At 48.2% G+C, this 17,144-nt stretch overlaps 6 protein-coding genes across 6 annotated transcripts; 4 read left to right on the top strand and 2 right to left on the bottom strand.

The window, feature by feature from the left end:
• Positions 1-56: 56 nt before the first annotated feature.
• M437DRAFT_84777 (uncharacterized protein) lies at positions 57-697 on the top strand (the record flags this gene model as incomplete). The annotated part of the gene is made up of 2 exons (XM_041028163.1): positions 57-116; positions 167-697. 2 exons carry the CDS (start codon positions 57-59, stop codon positions 695-697), a joined length of 591 nt encoding a protein of 196 aa, XP_040879461.1.
• Positions 698-1,681: 984 nt separating this feature from the next.
• M437DRAFT_66307 (uncharacterized protein) lies at positions 1,682-3,190 on the top strand (the record flags this gene model as incomplete). The annotated part of the gene is made up of 1 exon (XM_041024725.1): positions 1,682-3,190. The coding sequence occupies one exon, from the start codon at positions 1,682-1,684 to the stop codon at positions 3,188-3,190; it is 1,509 nt and encodes a 502-aa protein (XP_040879462.1).
• A 1,450-nt stretch (positions 3,191-4,640) lies between these two features.
• M437DRAFT_66308 (uncharacterized protein) lies at positions 4,641-6,441 on the top strand (the record flags this gene model as incomplete). Its single annotated transcript, XM_041024726.1, has 4 exons — positions 4,641-4,712; positions 4,773-5,473; positions 5,951-6,086; positions 6,136-6,441. 4 exons carry the CDS (start codon positions 4,641-4,643, stop codon positions 6,439-6,441), a joined length of 1,215 nt encoding a protein of 404 aa, XP_040879463.1.
• An 880-nt stretch (positions 6,442-7,321) lies between these two features.
• On the top strand, positions 7,322-7,684 carry M437DRAFT_84781 (uncharacterized protein; the record flags this gene model as incomplete). Its single annotated transcript, XM_041028164.1, has 1 exon — positions 7,322-7,684. One exon carries the CDS (start codon positions 7,322-7,324, stop codon positions 7,682-7,684), a length of 363 nt encoding a protein of 120 aa, XP_040879464.1.
• A 598-nt stretch (positions 7,685-8,282) lies between these two features.
• Positions 8,283-9,427, bottom strand: M437DRAFT_75586 (6-phosphogluconate dehydrogenase family protein; the record flags this gene model as incomplete). Its single annotated transcript, XM_041026452.1, has 4 exons — positions 8,283-8,685; positions 8,752-9,080; positions 9,139-9,324; positions 9,398-9,427. The coding sequence occupies 4 exons, from the start codon at positions 9,425-9,427 to the stop codon at positions 8,283-8,285; spliced, it is 948 nt and encodes a 315-aa protein (XP_040879465.1).
• Positions 9,428-10,051: 624 nt separating this feature from the next.
• On the bottom strand, positions 10,052-10,982 carry M437DRAFT_66311 (uncharacterized protein; the record flags this gene model as incomplete). Its single annotated transcript, XM_041024727.1, has 3 exons — positions 10,052-10,179; positions 10,227-10,716; positions 10,767-10,982. The coding sequence occupies 3 exons, from the start codon at positions 10,980-10,982 to the stop codon at positions 10,052-10,054; spliced, it is 834 nt and encodes a 277-aa protein (XP_040879466.1).
• Positions 10,983-17,144: the final 6,162 nt, after the last annotated feature.

Below are 17,144 nucleotides of genomic sequence, written 5' to 3' on the forward strand. Positions count from 1 at the left end.
GGGGAGGTGCGCATACCAGCCCTCTTGACCTCAGCACTTCAAAAAGAACCTCCAACATGCCTTTTGATCCTGTGACTTTTGGCGCTCTTTCAGCTGTTGGCCTTCATTCAGAAGAGGTATGTATCTAAGTTCTGTATGAAAACCTTGCATATAATCATGCATATAGAAGTTCAGGATATTCCCATCCCCTTTGTCAGTCATTACAACCCGCTATTCTGCAGAAGTTCCATATACCCCTCATCAACCCCCTGAGAACGACATAGGCTCAACAATCAGTGGCTTTGAGCTCGACATTATCGATGAAGTTGGTGAAGATCTCGCATCAACACTATCCACTACACAACACACTCCTGCATCGAGTCAAGCATCCCCTCTCAGCGATCTTGAAGACGAAGCTGCATTGACCTCTGAAGTCAGCCATCTCCTTGAAGCACAGGCAACCAGAATCGAGCAACTTCTGGAAGAAAACGAGCTGCAAGCCGAAGAGCTGAGAAGACTCGTGAAGAAAGAGAAGAAGAAGCAGGGAAAGAGTAAGGAGAAAATGGCAAAGTACCAGACAGATGTCATGAGGGAGTTGTTAAGGGCTGTAACGATGGTGATGACACCATTGCCTGAAGGCTCACCTGCAAGATTTGTGCTCATGGCTGTCGAGGCTTTCTTCTTGAGGGAGAGAGTGATTGTCTCTAGAAGGCAGTGAGGGTTGATATGGTGGGAAGATTGCGAATGAGCAAAAAACGCCTGAATGCATGGTATATGGAGCTTTCTGTGTGGTATCTGTAGTGTTCTCGTCCAAGATAAAGCGCTTGGACAAAGAATTGGAGAGACGAGACAGCTGTGGCAGCAGATCATAGTACTACTATTCTTACCAAGCATAACATGTCTCTTGCGCGAATCGGAAAAATCTATGTATGGCTTGAGCAAAAAGGATGGAAGGAAGGAAAGAAGTGATGGAGTAAAAGTGCAAAAAGATCAGCGGTGGCCCACGTTGGAATCGAACCAACAACCTAATGGTGCAGCTAATGGAGGTGAACCGACCAGAGGTTGTCTTGAACACTGCTCCCAGATGCACCATCGTACCGCTGGTTAGATGGAAGTCATTCGATTGGAATAAGTAACGACAAGCACGACCAAGATTCACTTCGAGGTCAAGCGACTGTTTGCGATACACGTTGTGAGACAAAGAATTCTGACTGACGCGTGAAAGAAACACTCTACACGCAGACACAAGAGACAAACAACCCATTCGAGCACGGAAGCCATGTCTCGGACATCTGTCACAGACATCTGGAAGGAACATGCCAGAAACAGAGAACGTTCTTGCCTCTTCAGGCTCTTCTGATTGAGGACTGCACGCCAGACGGATTTCAAAAACATGTTTTCGTCTTTGTGACAAAGATTCGCGGATCAATAATCTTGTCTTGAGCAGGAACAACATGTCTTTGATCGTGGGTGAGACATGGCTTGAGACAAGGAAGGTGTTGCAATATGCGCCTGTCTCCAAACTTTCACTCTAGGATTACCGATACCACTTTCTTTAAATCAACATTCATCACAGCCAAGAGCTTTTGATCAACCCTTTATCTCCAGCATCTGGTTCCTCCTCAAATTCACCCTCGAACTTCCAACCGCTACTCACATTACAATCTTCACGCTTCGATTCGTAAAACTACCTCTAGCCAGGATGACGGACGACATGAATGCGCAAGATCCACCGCAGACTGACGGGAATACGGAAAAAACGAACCGTGAGTGCAAACAGACTCGTACATCCGCTGCTGCAACACACGCTATCGCCATCACAGAGCAACTGGCCAAGGCTACAGACATGACGTTCGATCTAGCCTCGTATCTTGAGAATTCCGAGGACGTCAACTACAAGATGGAGGATCCTGGCCCTGATCTTTCGAACTTGCCCGCAACTCCATCGCTCCCTATATCCAGCATTCCCACCTTCTACCTGGCACCTTCCATCACTCAAGCGATGCAACAGATGGGTCCCGCTATACCGAATCTTCCATATGCTCTCTGGCCCATAGTAGAGCCCGAGAATCCCGATGAATCTACGCTTCCATGGGACGATATCATCGAAAAGTCAAGCCAAACCGTGCAAGCCGCGGAGTTCTCTCCTATCAGCGACCACACCTCTGAGCCCCATCGTCAAACACCACAAAGCAATCCATCTTACGCCGAAACACCTCCTCTCATGACTCAGAAGAGCAGCGATGGATCGAAGAAACAAGCTGCTATGGAACAACAGAAAGAGAAGGAAGGTGATACTGGAGTGGCTGGAGAGGACATTGTTCATGTTGGCTTCTCCGACCAAGATTTCATGTTCATGAAGAATCTGCTGGCTCTCAACAAGTTTGAGCTCTGCGACATGAACCGCGAACTAGAATTGACTCAGGAGTCGAACACACAGCTGCGTAAAAGATTGTTCGACGCAACAGAAGAGCTCGCTGGAGCTAAAGAACAGCTCAGCCAGAAGGATGGCTATATCTCAGCTTGTGACAAGAAAATCGGTGCTTTGCAGAGAAAGATTGTCCTTTTGGCACATCCCTACACTGCACTTGACCTCGGACAAACGCCCACTGGCACCATTGCGAACGCCAACCCTGAGCCTCAGCTCCACAAGTCCACGTCGAAACCAGAAACGATGCCCATCCTTCACAAGCCATCAGCGGAACCCAAGGCCGTTGACAGAAGCTTGAGCCGATCACAGATTTTTGCAATGCCAAAAATGACAGAGAAAAAGATCGCCGGCGAAAGAGAAGCCAGACTCAAAGAGAGCCAAAAGGACTACGAAGCGCTTTTGGAAGAAAAAGAAGCCCTTATTAGCCGAATAACCAAAGAACATTTCGAGAGGCAAGCTGTGTTGGAGGATCGCTATATGCTCAGCGCAATGAGTGAGAAGCTCAGAAGAGTGGTCAAAGAGATTATCTGGGAGATCCGGGAGCTGAGGATTGAGAATGAAAAGTTCTGGGAGGAGAATGAAAAGCTCAAGGAAGAGTTGGATCAAGCCCGTACTGCCAACAATTCCAAGTTGGATCATGTTTCTGTTCCTCCGAAGACCTCTGAAGGAGTTTTTGATACAGTCTCGCAGCAGAATATTCCAGAGACAGCGACTTCTCATACGGAAGCTGACCAGGTCAGGCATGCAGTGGGTGAAGGACACGAAGACACAAACCAATGAGCCAACCGCCTGCAATCTGGAAGCTCTTCATGTGGCTCCGATTGAGCGAACATCGAAGAGCCTGACCTTGAGAAGGAGTGGCCTTACGCATGGTGGTGATTGACGGGCGTTGATTTATCCTTAAGCGAGGTGATCTACAGAGGGTAGAAAAGAGACGCAGTGGTTGCTTCACCCACTATCATCGAGAGATTCGAATTTGTCTCTTGATTGTTTTTGTCTAGCGACCGGTTATGGTATACAAATGATGCATATTTTGAATCAGCAACCACTTCTTTACAATGTTTTCATGATAACTTACATGCTTCTCTTCCACAACACTGCTCGACTTGATGACGCATTGGCCACTTGAATCAGTAGATTGAAAATATGCAAATCAGAGCGTGAGCCGCAGGAATAAGAAGAGTACAGTTCACAAGCGATGGCCCCTCCAACAGAGATGGTGCAAAAGTCCCAGCTTGCTTCGAGGATTGAACAGACAACCAATAACAACTACAAAAGCACGTATCAAACAACCGTAACAAAAGCTTTCCACTCTATGCGGCTTCCATCAATCTTCCAGCACCAAAATCAAACTGCAAGTCTTCCTTCCCAACATCAGCATCGAAAGTCATGCAGTAAAAGAGCAAAAAAGGAATGCTAGGCCGGCGCCTGAAGGCCTTGCCCGACGGTCTGGGATCGCAGATGGCTCGGCACCACCTCCACCACGGCAATAATCGACTCCCGCAGGTCGACCGGCGTAATAAATGTAATTTATCTCGCCTCCTTGTCCGCTTGACTATCACGCATCTGGGGTGAAAGTAATTCAGCTTTGGATTAATATATAGTCTATGCTGCCTTCCTTCACTTTTGGAAGACATCTCAGAGGCTTGCATCATACTACTTTGATGCTCTGATGCTCATCCTCACTGCCCTCATTTTTGGACCTGGAGTATTTTGACACATCTTCCACGCCTTGCTCATATCTCTGAATACTAAAGTATTTCTCTTTTCAGCCGATGGTTCCAGATAGCATTCAATGAGAGGGGCCAAACAACGCCCAGGTTCGAGGGAAACAAAGAGGATCTTAGCATTTAGCAAACAATTAAGCTGTATTCCAGTCACATCAACAGGACAAACAGCTTTCAGCCTCCTTTCAGTATTCACAAGATGTACAGGAAGCTGCATATATGGCCAATAACGAAACGACTCCAGACGGTTGCTTCTAAGGTGCCTCCAGTTCAACGACCAACCAAAGATGCTTCGTTCGTGGTATTATTTGAGATTTGTTATCTCATGCTCCTCTTAAGGATTGCAGATAACTTGGTTACTTCATTACAAAGAGACGATGGAAACAAACATGTCTAGAAGAATCCAAGATCTCTTTGTTATAGCAAACTCATACTGTTATAGAACTTGACTGGCGTCTACCTCGTGACAAGCTGATTCGTACAGAACGTCTTGAACAGGCAGCATGGACGAAGAAACGACTAGTTTAGAACCATACTCCCACAATCTTACACAGATGCTTCTTAATAAAGACGAGGTGTGTGTGATGATCCGTCATGCAACAAGAATTAACATTTTGATATTGGCCAATTACTAGTTGATGACCTGCACCTTTTCCGAAGAATCAAACGATAAACCCGAGGCCAGTTCAGAAGTGGCAATCGCTCAGAGATATCCTGCGGTCAGCAACAGCCAGCCAATCGAGACACAATCCAAAAGCGGCGGCGACTCCCCACCATGGTCACGCCCTTCCAATCACGATTCCTCACTTCAGCGAGAGCTCTATGACCCTCAACAAGCATCAGCCGCAGCATCAACAATTTCAACGCCAGACAAGCCAGCAACACTAGACAACGCCAAAGTACTTCTACGCAAAGCCGACAAGCTGCTATTTGGCAAGCTGTCTCGCTCTCACGATCAATCAGAAGAGGATCCTGAGGCTCTCTTATCGCCTTCCAATCCATGGAGCTCTCCATCTTCCAATGAGTCCGAGAACGATCTGAAGAAAGCGAGAGGATACCTGAGAGCTGCACACAAGATGCTCGAACTTGTCGGCTTCAAGAGGAATGACGGGGTTTGGGGAGGTTCGGATCATGGAGAAGATGGAAGTCTAGGCGGATCGACAGAGCTCGGTGGGGATGAAACAATGGATCTGGATGCCAATATGGGTGGGGTGGAAAGCCATGTTTCTGTGCTCCAAGGCCGAATCCGTGAGCTGGAGGCCCAGTTGCGAGATGCGTTGGCTGCTCTGGATAGTGAGAGAGGATTAGTCAGGGAGCTTCGGGAAGAATTGCGACTGTGAGAGGTGGAGAGCATGGGTAGTGATACAGGTAACCTACTAAGTCCCAGTGAGGTACCCATGTAATGACTCTCTCGGAGGTCGAGCAGTTCAAAAAGACGTTAGCAAAGGTAAAGTGCATCTTCAATTTGTTCCTGATTCATCGAGAGTTCAAGAGCAGCCGAGAGCTCGAGATGTGTGTTCTCGATCGTGGTTTTCTTCTCTTTCATGGTCGGCTTGTTTCACTTCGCATCTCAAATTTCCGGCACTCGAGCCGATTATCTTCAACCTGCGCTCTTGGTGTGAAACTGGTGTGAAACTAGTGTAAATCTCTAGTTTCAATCTTTCTTACACTCCGACTCTCCTTCGTCTTGCACAACACGACCATCGCTTTGAAAGATGCCGACTTTAAAACTGCCGCGACGCAGCGACAAGTCAAGTAGTCCCAGACAGGTATGGCCAGAGTTCTTTTCGCTGACAAAGTGAGTTAATCTTAGACAGGACCTTGACGTTGCCTCTCTTCCTGTTCCTCGTTCCAACGTGTTACGTCCTCGCGCTATCGGTAGCAGGAACGCTAGTGATTACTGGGACAAGTTGCCGAAGTTCTCTCCTAAGAAAAAGACTGTGCGCTTCGTAAGTTATAACATTGTTGCTCTTTCCCAACGCTGACACGTCTAACTAGAATGACTCCGGCACTGGAACAAAACGCGCAACGTCTCACAATGGATCTCCTGGAGCGTTTCATCGAGCCCTACATTCGATGAGCAGCTCAGACCTCATTGCTTCTCAGCAAAAGACTGCCGACACTCAAGCTCAGAGTGGCTGCATGAACAACGTCAAAAAGCAGTCTAAGGATCAGATCGACCGCGATGAACGCATGATCACGGCTCTCCGCGAACACAGCGCTTCTCTTGACAAGCACACCGCTGCTCTTGAGCGCTATACTGCCGCCATTAAGGAGCAGACTCGTGGCTCTGACCACGTCTGAGCTAGTCAAGTTGTTGTCAACTCCCGTCGCTAGCTTGGTGGTAGGGTGAAAGGAAGATGAATTGGAGCTTTCGCCTCTTCGATGAGGTTTATGGACAAGCATCGATACTATATCTTGAACTGCAACCAGAAAATGTCAGACCGATGCCCAAATCCTTTTATCATTTTTCTTGCTTGTGACTCGTTTTCATCTTTGACATGATGCATCACCACTTTTTCATTCTCACGTTTATCCTTGTACAGTTTGTTGTTCCGGCACTTTTCGAGTCATTAACTCAGTGAGCTCCTTGGAATTCCAACATTTTGCTATGCTTCTCCCTCTTGTTCGTGCTTCTTTGAGAACATGATGAGTTCAGTCGATGAAGACTTGCCAATCGTGTCCCTGATCTTTTGCTAAGTTTGAGAACCGGCTGTGATGTAGAGTCGATGATGAAAGTCTGAGCTACGGGGTCAGAGTCCGTTACACAAGGCGTTCTGAAATAAGAGTGTAGACGGTTCTCAATATGCAGGAGCGACAAGCCTCGCATTGGACGACGCGGCCGGCCGAAGGTAGTCTTCCATGTGGTTAAAAATTGTAGATCGTAGAAAATAGTGATATGTGGATACAAGATGTTGTCCAGCAAACGTCGAGGCGATGTTGATTCCCCTCGAAAACACATTTGAGGAGAAACCTTTGCAACCTGAGGCTTGCATGTGACAGCCCATCCGAAGACGAAACAGGCAAGATCGAGTGGACCGTGTGTCGTCAGAAAGGGGCATCGACGCCAAGGCTCCAAAACTCCGCTCACTTACCTCCCTCTGCGCACTCAAATTCGCACTTTCAATTCTGCCTTATCACATCAACAACATCTTTGAGTTTCCCAACCGACCGCACATTCAAGATGTCTTCCCCTTCTCTTCCTCCATACAAGGCCCGTTGTGATTCGGCCGAAGAGGCTCAGCGCCTTGCCGACAATGTTCTGCGTTTTGCCGCCTCTCTTCCGAGAGGCACTCGCAACGACTGGCTCAGTCTTACGCTGAGAAATGATGGGCTGTCTGCTGCCCTGATCCATCATCAGGCCTATCTCGGCCAGCGTAATCTGCTTCGGCAGCATGCTGACCTTTCGGCCAGAAATGCAGCCCTCCATGCGCGCGTTGCTGAATTGGAGCAGCAACTTGGCGCCGCCAGGCCCGCTCAGCCTGCCAACGCTTCCGGCGACGGACGCGGTGATCATGGTCGTCCTCGCAGACACTCTGTGGCTTGAATTGAGCAATGCTCTTCGCCATAGCTTGAATCGAGCAATGCTCTTGGCACCTGGCTAGAATCGAGCAATGCTCTTCGCGAAACAGGTTTGAATTGAGCAATGCTCTTCGCCGACAGGAGTAAACCTAGTATAAAAAATCCCCATTGATTGACTGGCCATGTGCTGGTGGTTGAAGGGGACCAAGTTTTTAATGTTGATTGGCGTATTGTTCCGTGCCTTACAAGGTTTCCAGGAATTCTCTCCGTCGGTGTAAGTCGTTTGTCATCTTGTAGCTGAAGAAATGCATGGTATTGTCCGAGAGGGGATCAGTTTGTGTTGAGAACATATCTCCAGACTGTCTTCATGGGCTCAATATTGTTTCTCTACTCCCGGAAGTAAGTACCTCTGCTTATCTCAACCTGCGGCCGTACATTGTACGAGCTGGGTTGATAAACCATCTGGAAATTCAATGCCAGAACCCAATCGCATCGCTTCCGAGCAATGAGCTGTCCGCTCGAGGTTTAGCTGTTACTTCATTTAAGACATTCGGACGCATTGCAAGCTTGACAGAGACAATTCGGCGTCGTAAAGGTCAGTAATTTTATTCTATGTCATATACTTACTCATCACTCTGCCTGCTCTTCTCATTGAAGAAGTTAAGTCCAGCCTCCTTCCTCAACGTTCCATACATAGCTGCACAATCCAAAACCTCACCGTGCTCCTCCCTCGCAGCCTTCATGTTCTTATTCGCTACCTCAGTTGCTGGCAACTTGACACCCTTTTCCTTGGCAATAGCCATGGCATAGTCGGCATCCTTGATTGATAGCGAGACACCAAAGCCAGGACGCTTGTCGAGAGGTGGTGCGTAGTTGCCGCTGGTCATGCGGCCTGAGTAGCCGCCAGCAACGGGACCGAAGCCTTCGGTGATGAGCTCTTCCATGGGACCGCTGCCGATGCCGGTTTGTTCGGCGAAAACTTGGGCTTCGCTGACTGCTTCCATGAGATTTACTGTGATGATGTTGCTGTGAGTTTTTGTTAGCATGATTTTCCTTCTCGGCATTTCTTATGGCTCTCGCTGCAATACTCACCCAGCAATTTTCAGCATAGAAGCACTTTGCGGCTCCTCCTTGCACACGATAAATTTTCTGGCCATCACATCCTGGAAGTAGGGCTTTACGGTCTCAACAGCTTCCGAAGGTCCACCAATTGCGACAACCAGTTTTCCAGGTGCGGCGATGGCAGGACCACCGAATTGGGGTGCTGCAAGGAAAGTTGCCTTGTGCTTCTTGATCTCCTCAGTAACGGCTTTCGTGGTATCAGGGTGCACGGTTGAGCAATCGACGAAGATCTTGCCGGAGAGGTCCTTGGTGTCGTAGGCTTGTTTCAAAAGGCTTTTAAGTGTATCATCGTTGTTGACCTTTTTTTTATCTTCATCAGTTCGCTTCTTCCAAGAATCTGACAAGTCTCAAAATTACCATTGTGAAAACGACATCGCTCTTCTGCACCAACTCGCCGAAACTCGACGCCGGGCTTGCGCCAAGACTCTTCAAGTCATCGCCCGAAGCCATTGTGCGGTTGTTGAAAATGAGCGATTGGTTGTTCTTCGCCAAGTACTTTTGGAGGTTCTCTGCCATGGGCTTTCCCATAGATCCAAGGCCATACTGTTCACCAACAACAATTAGCCATCACTCTGAACGCGAACGTCCTCGGTAATGTCCGCCGCCGACAACTTACCCAGCCGACTTGCAAGTTCTTGGCAGCCATTGTTCTAGCGGATGCACTGTAAAAACGACGTGTGATGTTTGATAGCATTGTAATCGCGAGAAGGCAAAGGTGTGGCCTGCTTTATAAGGAAAGATTAGATATCAATGACATGATGTCCCTGTCACTGGAGCTACGGGACGATGCCGGAGTTTCGGTTTGCAAATCTCTTGGGACGGGAAACTTGGTTGGCTCAACGGAAAGATAGCGACGTGATAAGGAAGGTGCGTTGACTCGATACTTTCGAGCGATGGCAATTCCTGTCCTTTTGCGTCTTGTACCTTTGATATCTGCACTGCATGCAATGTTTATCAGAATCTATCGGTGTTGCTCCCGGATGGATGGTGAACGCCTGTCACGACCTCGGCAAACATGCCGGTAGTTCAAGTCAACTTTATCTCAACGTCATCTGCTTCAAACGACTCGCGTTGGCAGCAAGCTGACGACGATCTACCAACGAGCATTGTCCAGGGTATTGACTGTAGTGGGCACGACGCTGAAAGTGGTGGCAAGTGGAAGAGGAGAGAACAAGAAGAAATACGACCCTGTGCTTGAATGACTAACCATCTGCTGCCAATTTCTTGCGGTCTTCCAACTCCAGCTCAATGTCCAGCATCGCTTGTTCTCCTAGTCTCCACGACGGGGTCTGTTGAGTGCATCAAGCCTCGCAAAGATACTCGCAAGCTTATCGCCTTCCTGAGCAGAATCCTCTGCGCCCGTCTCGCCCGGGCCATAGCTGAGCTGGACCCCTAGTTCTGTCGGCAAAAGCCCATGATTGTTGCGACCAGACTCTTGAACTTACTCCTTTCACCACCATCATTCTGCTTGGAGACATCCTCAGGAGTACCGGGGCCAGAGCTGTCAGTAATGGATACAGCTTTGACTTTGCGAGCAGCGTCGTGGTTGTTCTCGGAGGTGATTTGCTCAGGCAGTTCGACACCGCCATCATCAGACTCGGCATAGGCGCCAGGCATAGTGGTGTGGATTGATGCAGGTCTGTCGGCAGATGTGATGGATATCGAGTTGTCCTTCATCTGCTTCTGACCGGAAGTGGCCTCGGAGACGCGTGGACATGGCTTTGAACCACCAGTGAAGAGGGCAAGAGAGTTGTTGGCTGGGATCTGCGTGGAAGAAACTTGGGTGGGGGTGCTGCGCTCAGCAACATTTCCGACGAGCAAGGCGCTGCGCTCTGGTTCGGCGGCGACTTTCTTCATGGTGCGGTGGGGACCAGCAGGGCGAGAGACTCTTTTCACAGTGACTGGCTCAGGAAGTGGCTCTGGACGGCGCTGTTTCTATACGTGATCATCAGCGCAAGGCGATTGAAACACTGGTGGGAACTTACGAAAACTTCATCAACAATGAACGGGTATCCATCTTCAGGGCCACGGCGACAAGTCTCACGGGTCTTGTCGTTCTCCTTCTTTCCGGTGGACGACTGATCGGATGATGGCATTCTGCGAATACAAGCTTTGTGGTAAGATTGTTGCAATTGGTGAGATTGGGTTGTGCAAAAGACAGTCAAGCGACTATGCCCGCGCGTCGTTCGTGCTGTTGACATGTTCACGAACGCCAACTCTGTTTGCTATGACGCGCTTGCTTGCATGCGACACTTCCTGTGCCAGCACGTGCTCAGCCTTGGAAGATTCTCACCATGTTTTCGTCTCTCCTGTACCTGACAAGCGTGATAGAATCCGGTTTTGAAGAGGATGCGATTCTTCGCAGCGATGAGTTCAACAAAGTGCGTGAATTTTGGCGCAAACTCTAGGCAAGTACTCTGTTCTCTTTGTTGGGACTTTTCAGTGGTTTCGTTGCAACAGAATCCACCAAAGGAAGGTGCGTCCTTGCAAGCACCTGCTTCACTTGAAATGTCCGAATTCGAGTGGACATCCGATTGATGAACATCGCAAAACTTCGAATAGAAAGATTTAATAACGAGGAACAAAGAAAAAAAAAAGAAACATTCCAAAGCATGACAAAGGCATGACTACGCAAAAGTCGACATATTCGCATGTCTGCCATATCCACCAATCCACCTCCTATCCATCGTATCTCCAAAATTTTCCGCAAAAGTCGCTGTCGATTTTGGCAGGTATACTTCATCTGCTGTCGTACTCGTAGGATGACCTCGCAACCATCCAGTAGCTGAGCGCCATGTATCTGACACTTTGTCTGCGATACGGCTCATGAAGTCGATCACAGGGCTCAAGACAGTGGCTCGACTGCTGGTGGTGGTGGTCACCTGGCTTGAGGCGAATGTGTCGTTGCTGTATGTGTAGTCTACCCGCAGTCCGTTGGTGATGATTGCTTGCTTGCTCGAGTACTGTTTGTACTTGCTCTCTGTGGAAGGAAAGAAGAACCATCAGTATTTATCACGAGACTATGAACAAAGGGAAGACTTGGACTTACTTGGTTGACATTGATATCCGACCACAGCATTAGCTCCACTGTCCGTAATATTGAGATACTTGAACGTGAAAGAGCCAGTATTGTTCTCATAGAACAAAACCTGGAAATGGTAATAGTTGTTGGACTGCTGATAGTAGGACGCATAGTACTCAAATGTAAGGATTCTCGAGGGCGACGTGCCATCCACTTCATAGTAGATACCTTGGGCAGTTCCTTGGTAGATGTAGAGATCTGCCCAGAATGGCATGAGTGCATAACCAGAAGGACTGAGCGCGCTGTATTGAGGCAAAGAAGATGGCGAATAGCTGTTCGTGATGCCGAAACCTAAGACGCCGTTCACACTGACAGTCACGTTGGTGAAGTTGTAGCCACATAAGTTGATTGCGAATGGCATGACTCGCCATGCAAGGTCGTCGTCGTGGGCCGCAGATGAGTTGAATATGGCAGTAGGAGAGGCTAGCGCGACAGTGGGCGCTGCTGTTGTTGACTGGAAGTTTTGTTAGCAGATAGCGAACTTCATCCAGCTTGCTTTTCCGCTTACCGATGCAGATGTAGTTCGAGAACCCACGGTCTGTGCGTCGCATATCAGTCTTGTTATCCACTTGCTTGAGTATCTATCATAAGAACTAACCGCTAATTGTGCTGCGGGGGCTGTTGCGGATGTCACGCTGGTAATGGAAGACTAGTGCTTTGTATGAGCATTAGACCACGCCTGAAATCAGCCCGATATGTCAACTTACAGGCGTGACAGTCACGGTCGAGGTTTGTGTGACTGTTGATGCGGGCTGGGTATACGTTGATGTCCTGTGAAAAGGATTTATCAGCATTTCGTGATCGGCCCATCGGGTGAAAAGGGGCAAGGTCGAGCTTTTGTAGATCTCTCGGTCTCATCAATCTTCGATCATCAATCAAATCATCGAGAATGCTTGCTTTCCGGTGCTGCCTTCGGCACAGGTAGATCTTACAGGGTCTGGGTAGTGGTGACAGCGGGTGGCACTGAAGTCAAGGTACTGGCTGGCTGAGTTGTCGTGGTAATTCTGTCAATCTGTCAGATCGCTGTTCACTTCATTTGGGTACAGCTGGGCCAATCTTCAAGGACAGATAGAACTTACAGAGTTTGCGTGGCGGTTCTAGAAAGAAGAGCACATCTGTTAGCTGTTCATTTCATAATGCACAGAGGAGCTTCCTTACACTGTCTGCGTCTGTGTGCTCGTCACAGGCGCTGGAGTAGCGGGATACACTGTCGATGTTCTAGAATGATGCGTTAGCTTGAAATCTCAGATGGAAGGCATTTTTTGAAAAGGGTTTGAAGATCCTCTCAATGATCCACTAAGCTTGATGGCTCGCAAGATCCGATTTCAACTTACACTGGCGCCGGAGTAGCAGGGTATACTGTGCTGAGATGTGTTGTCGTAGCAGTTCTAAGGCATTTTCACATTAGTTGATGCTTGCTCTTCGAAGTATCCCGTACAGGTTGGACTCGGCTTTGCAGAAGCCCTGTGCATGGAGCTTGAGAGGTGTTGACTCACGTAGTAACGGTCGATGTCGCTGTCGTAGTTCTGTATTACAATTTTAGCACTTTCCTCCTTCCCCTTTGGTTTCGAATGTTCATAGCATCTCTCAATCTGAGAAACTCTCGATGACGCCGAATAGTTCTAGGGGATCTTCTTACATGTACTGAGTAGATGTGACAGGCGCTGATGTTGCTGGATATAATGTGGATGTGGTTGTCCTTGGAATTTGTATGAGCAAAATGGACAATCAAGCATTGATGCCTGAATCAGGTCTTCTTACACAGTGCTTGCAGGAGGTGCTGCAGCGGTAGTCGTAGTCACCTGTGTCGCGGTAAAAACTTGTGTAGATGTTGTTGTTCTGGAACATGATATCAGAAAGTGTCCAATGCAGAAATGAGACCTTTGAAGATGTCTTTGAAATTCACTCACAAAGTACTTGCGGGAGGAGCGGGAGCGGTAGTAATAGATGTTTGCGTTTCTGTCACTACACTTATCACAGTCGTGGTTCTGAATTGTTCGTTAGCAAATCTGCTTCATGTTCCAAATTCTGATGCAGACTTTAAACTCTGCTTCTCATACTCACACAGTCTGCGTCTGGGTCTGGGTCTGCGTTTGTGTCTGTGTATTCGTTACAGGTGCTGGAGTAGCCGGATATGCTGTAGCGGTCCTGAATATCCGAATCGGCATCAATCTCCATCTTCAACATGTCTTTGGGTCATGGCTCAGATTCTCGGATCAAGTTCTAACTTACACTGGCGCCGGTGTAGCCGCGTACACTGTACTGAGCTGTGTCGTCGTAGCAGTTCTGTGTCGATCATTCCTTAGCCAATATCCATGTCACCAAAATCTGCAGCATGTCAACTTACGCTGTAACAGTCAACGTTGCTGTTGTAGTTCTAGGACACGATTAGCACTTGCCCATCATGAACGTTCCTCTAGCTGGAAGTCATCTTGGATCTGCTCTTTATGGCAAGTCCTCAAGCGAGCTTTCTAGGCCGGGGCGACTTTTCTCGCTTACATGTATTGAGTGGACGTGACTGGCGGTGGCGTTGCGGGATACAAGGTAGAGGTAGTTGTCCTTCAATACATGTCAGCAGATGATTCCAATCATGATGTTTCGAATGATGCATATCCTCACACTGTGCTTGCGGGAGCTGTGGTAGTGACATAAGCTGTCGTTATACTTATCTGAGTCTGCGTCTGTGTCGCTGTTTGTGTTCTGAAGCCAATCATGTCAGCCTTGATCCTGCTAAAGTAGATATGATATGCCAAGAAAGCGTGCTCAACATACGTTGTTTGACTCTGTGTATTAGTCAATGTGGCAGTCGCCGTAGCTGTAGCTGTTAAGATCAAGGTTTGAGTGAAGCTTGAGGCGGGAATGGTAGTGGTGATCAGACTCGTGCTGACCACAGTACTGGCTTGTTGAGTAGTCAAGTATGTGCTAAGGAACAAATTAGCATGATGGACCAGAAAGAGCTTCCCACTCGATCTCTCCATATCTGCCAAAAAGAGGCACAGAGGTGTGCGGAATGTGCCCGACGCTCAGGATGAGATGAAGAACAGGTTCTGAGCGAAACCTCGATCTCGAGAAGCCATTTAGTGGGTCCCTTCCTATTTTGGGCAGCTGTGGATGAAATCTCATCAACTTTTCTTACCTGACATAGGTACTGGTCGTTCCTGGTGCAGTGGACACGATAGTTGTGTATTGGGTATAGGTAGAAGGCGGCTGAGTGCTCGTGCTGACACTCGTCAAGGTGATGGTACTTGCGGAGGCAGTAGTGTAGAACGTGGTTGTTATCAAATAGGTTGAGAGATAGATGGATGTGTCTGTTTCGGTCTGAACAGGTGGAATGCTGGTGGTCTGTATGCAAGGGTAAGAATTAGCATGATCTCAAAACTCGATGAGTGAAGTGTTTTAGAAAGGCATTCAATCACAAGATGCTAAGATACTTTGCGCATGAAGCACCAGCATCATCATGGATGAACATCCGGCAGCGAAACAGACTTCTCGCTCTGCAGTCAAAGGAATGAAGAACCCAGATACAAGGAGGCTACATCTGACAAAACATTTCAGGAAGGTCAAGATGGTCAAAAAGCGCTTGCGTGCAGAAGGTCCAAGCCTCAGGTCTTGTGAGAGCGACCCAGAATCGTCCGCTACATTTACATACCGTTACGGTGTTCGCAGGTTGTATGCTGACAGTTGTTACGGTGCTTGCCGGTTGGACGCTGAGTGTGGTAATTGTGCTTGCCGGCTGGATACTCAAACTTAACGTCGTCGTTGTTTCTATCGTTGTCGCTGTCATCACCAGCGTTTCAACCGTGGTATACGATGAGGCCGGCTGGGTAGAGACGGAAATGCTCGTCGAGACTACTGTGGTGTATTGTGTAGTCACATATGTCCTGCACAACGATGATTAGCAAAACATTGGTCCAGAGACTCCGTCAAAATGTCCTCTCATCTAGGTGCGTCAATTCACAAACTCAAGCTTCCTGCCTCGAGAATTGCTCCCAGAGCAGGAATTGGCAGTTATGCATCTATCTTGCTTCTCCGAAAGCAAAACATAGGAAAGAGTTTTCAACACCCTCCGCTTGAGCAAAATATCTGACAATCGGTTTGGACATCTAGGGTTAATCAGAAACTTACGTGACATAAGTATCGGTCTGTCCAGGAAGGGTACTCGTGACCGTGTACGATGAAGCAGGAAGTGTGGTTGTTATCAAACTCGTGTACGTGATGCTGGAGGCAGGAGCAGTCGTGTAATATGTTGTCAAGAGCGTCGTGAAGTATACGGAGGTTGTGGTGATGGTTGAAGCGATTGGGATGCTCGTTGTCTGGAAAGCAGCCATACGTCAGCTATATATCTGGACAGTTCCCTGTTCCTTCTACAAGGAACATAAGGGAGATATCTCGAGTGCTTTGCAAAGATAGCTAATTCTTCTCGGCTTGCAGATCACATTCGAGAGAAGTGATCCGCGAAGCGCTCTCGATGGACACAATCTTATTTCGAGAATATTTTTGCATGTTAACAACCATCCAACGCCGTGCCACAAGATAAGAGACAGGAATTGCAAAACATTTGAGAACAGACTCGATCTACTTACTGTTATGGTACTTGCTGGTTGGATGCTCAAGCTCAAGGCGGTCACTGTGCTAGCTGGTTGAATGCTAAGGGTAGTTATTGTACTTGCTGGTTGAATGCTGAGAGTGGTAATTGTACTCGCAGGCTGAATATCGGTGGTCGTTATCGTGCTTGCTGGCTGAATGCTCAAGCTCACAGTCGTCACTGTGCTTGCTGGCTGGATACTTAAGCTCAAAGTGGTCACCGTGCTCGCTGGCTGAATGCTGAGGGTCATTACCGTACTTGCCGGTTGGACGCTGAGCGTGGTGATCGTGCTTGCTGGCTCGATACTGAGTGTGGTCACTGTGCTCGCAGGCTGAATGCTGGTGGTCGTTATTGTGCCCGCCGGTTGGATGCTCAAGCTCAAGGTGGTCACTGTACTCGCTGGTTGAGTAACTAGTTGGGTCGTGATAATCGTAGACGCGGGTTGAACAAAGATGGAGATGCTGGTGGCAGTTATTGTTTGAGGAGGCGCGGTTGTCAGGTAGGTACTATTTGAAGCCATGATCAGCAGAAATTCCATGATATAGTTTGAATGGAACGCTATCATGACACGCTTGGTTTCGAGATCTGGGTTTTTTTCAGCGAGCTCTTCGTTTCCGAAGCCTTTCATCTTAAGCCAAGACATGGATAGCGATATACTCCGGGCAAGGTCATAATAAAGGGCAGCAAACAAGGGTT

Source organism: Aureobasidium melanogenum (genome assembly GCF_000721775.1).
Source record: "Aureobasidium melanogenum CBS 110374 unplaced genomic scaffold scaffold_11, whole genome shotgun sequence".
Classification (NCBI taxonomy): domain Eukaryota; kingdom Fungi; phylum Ascomycota; class Dothideomycetes; order Dothideales; family Saccotheciaceae; genus Aureobasidium; species Aureobasidium melanogenum.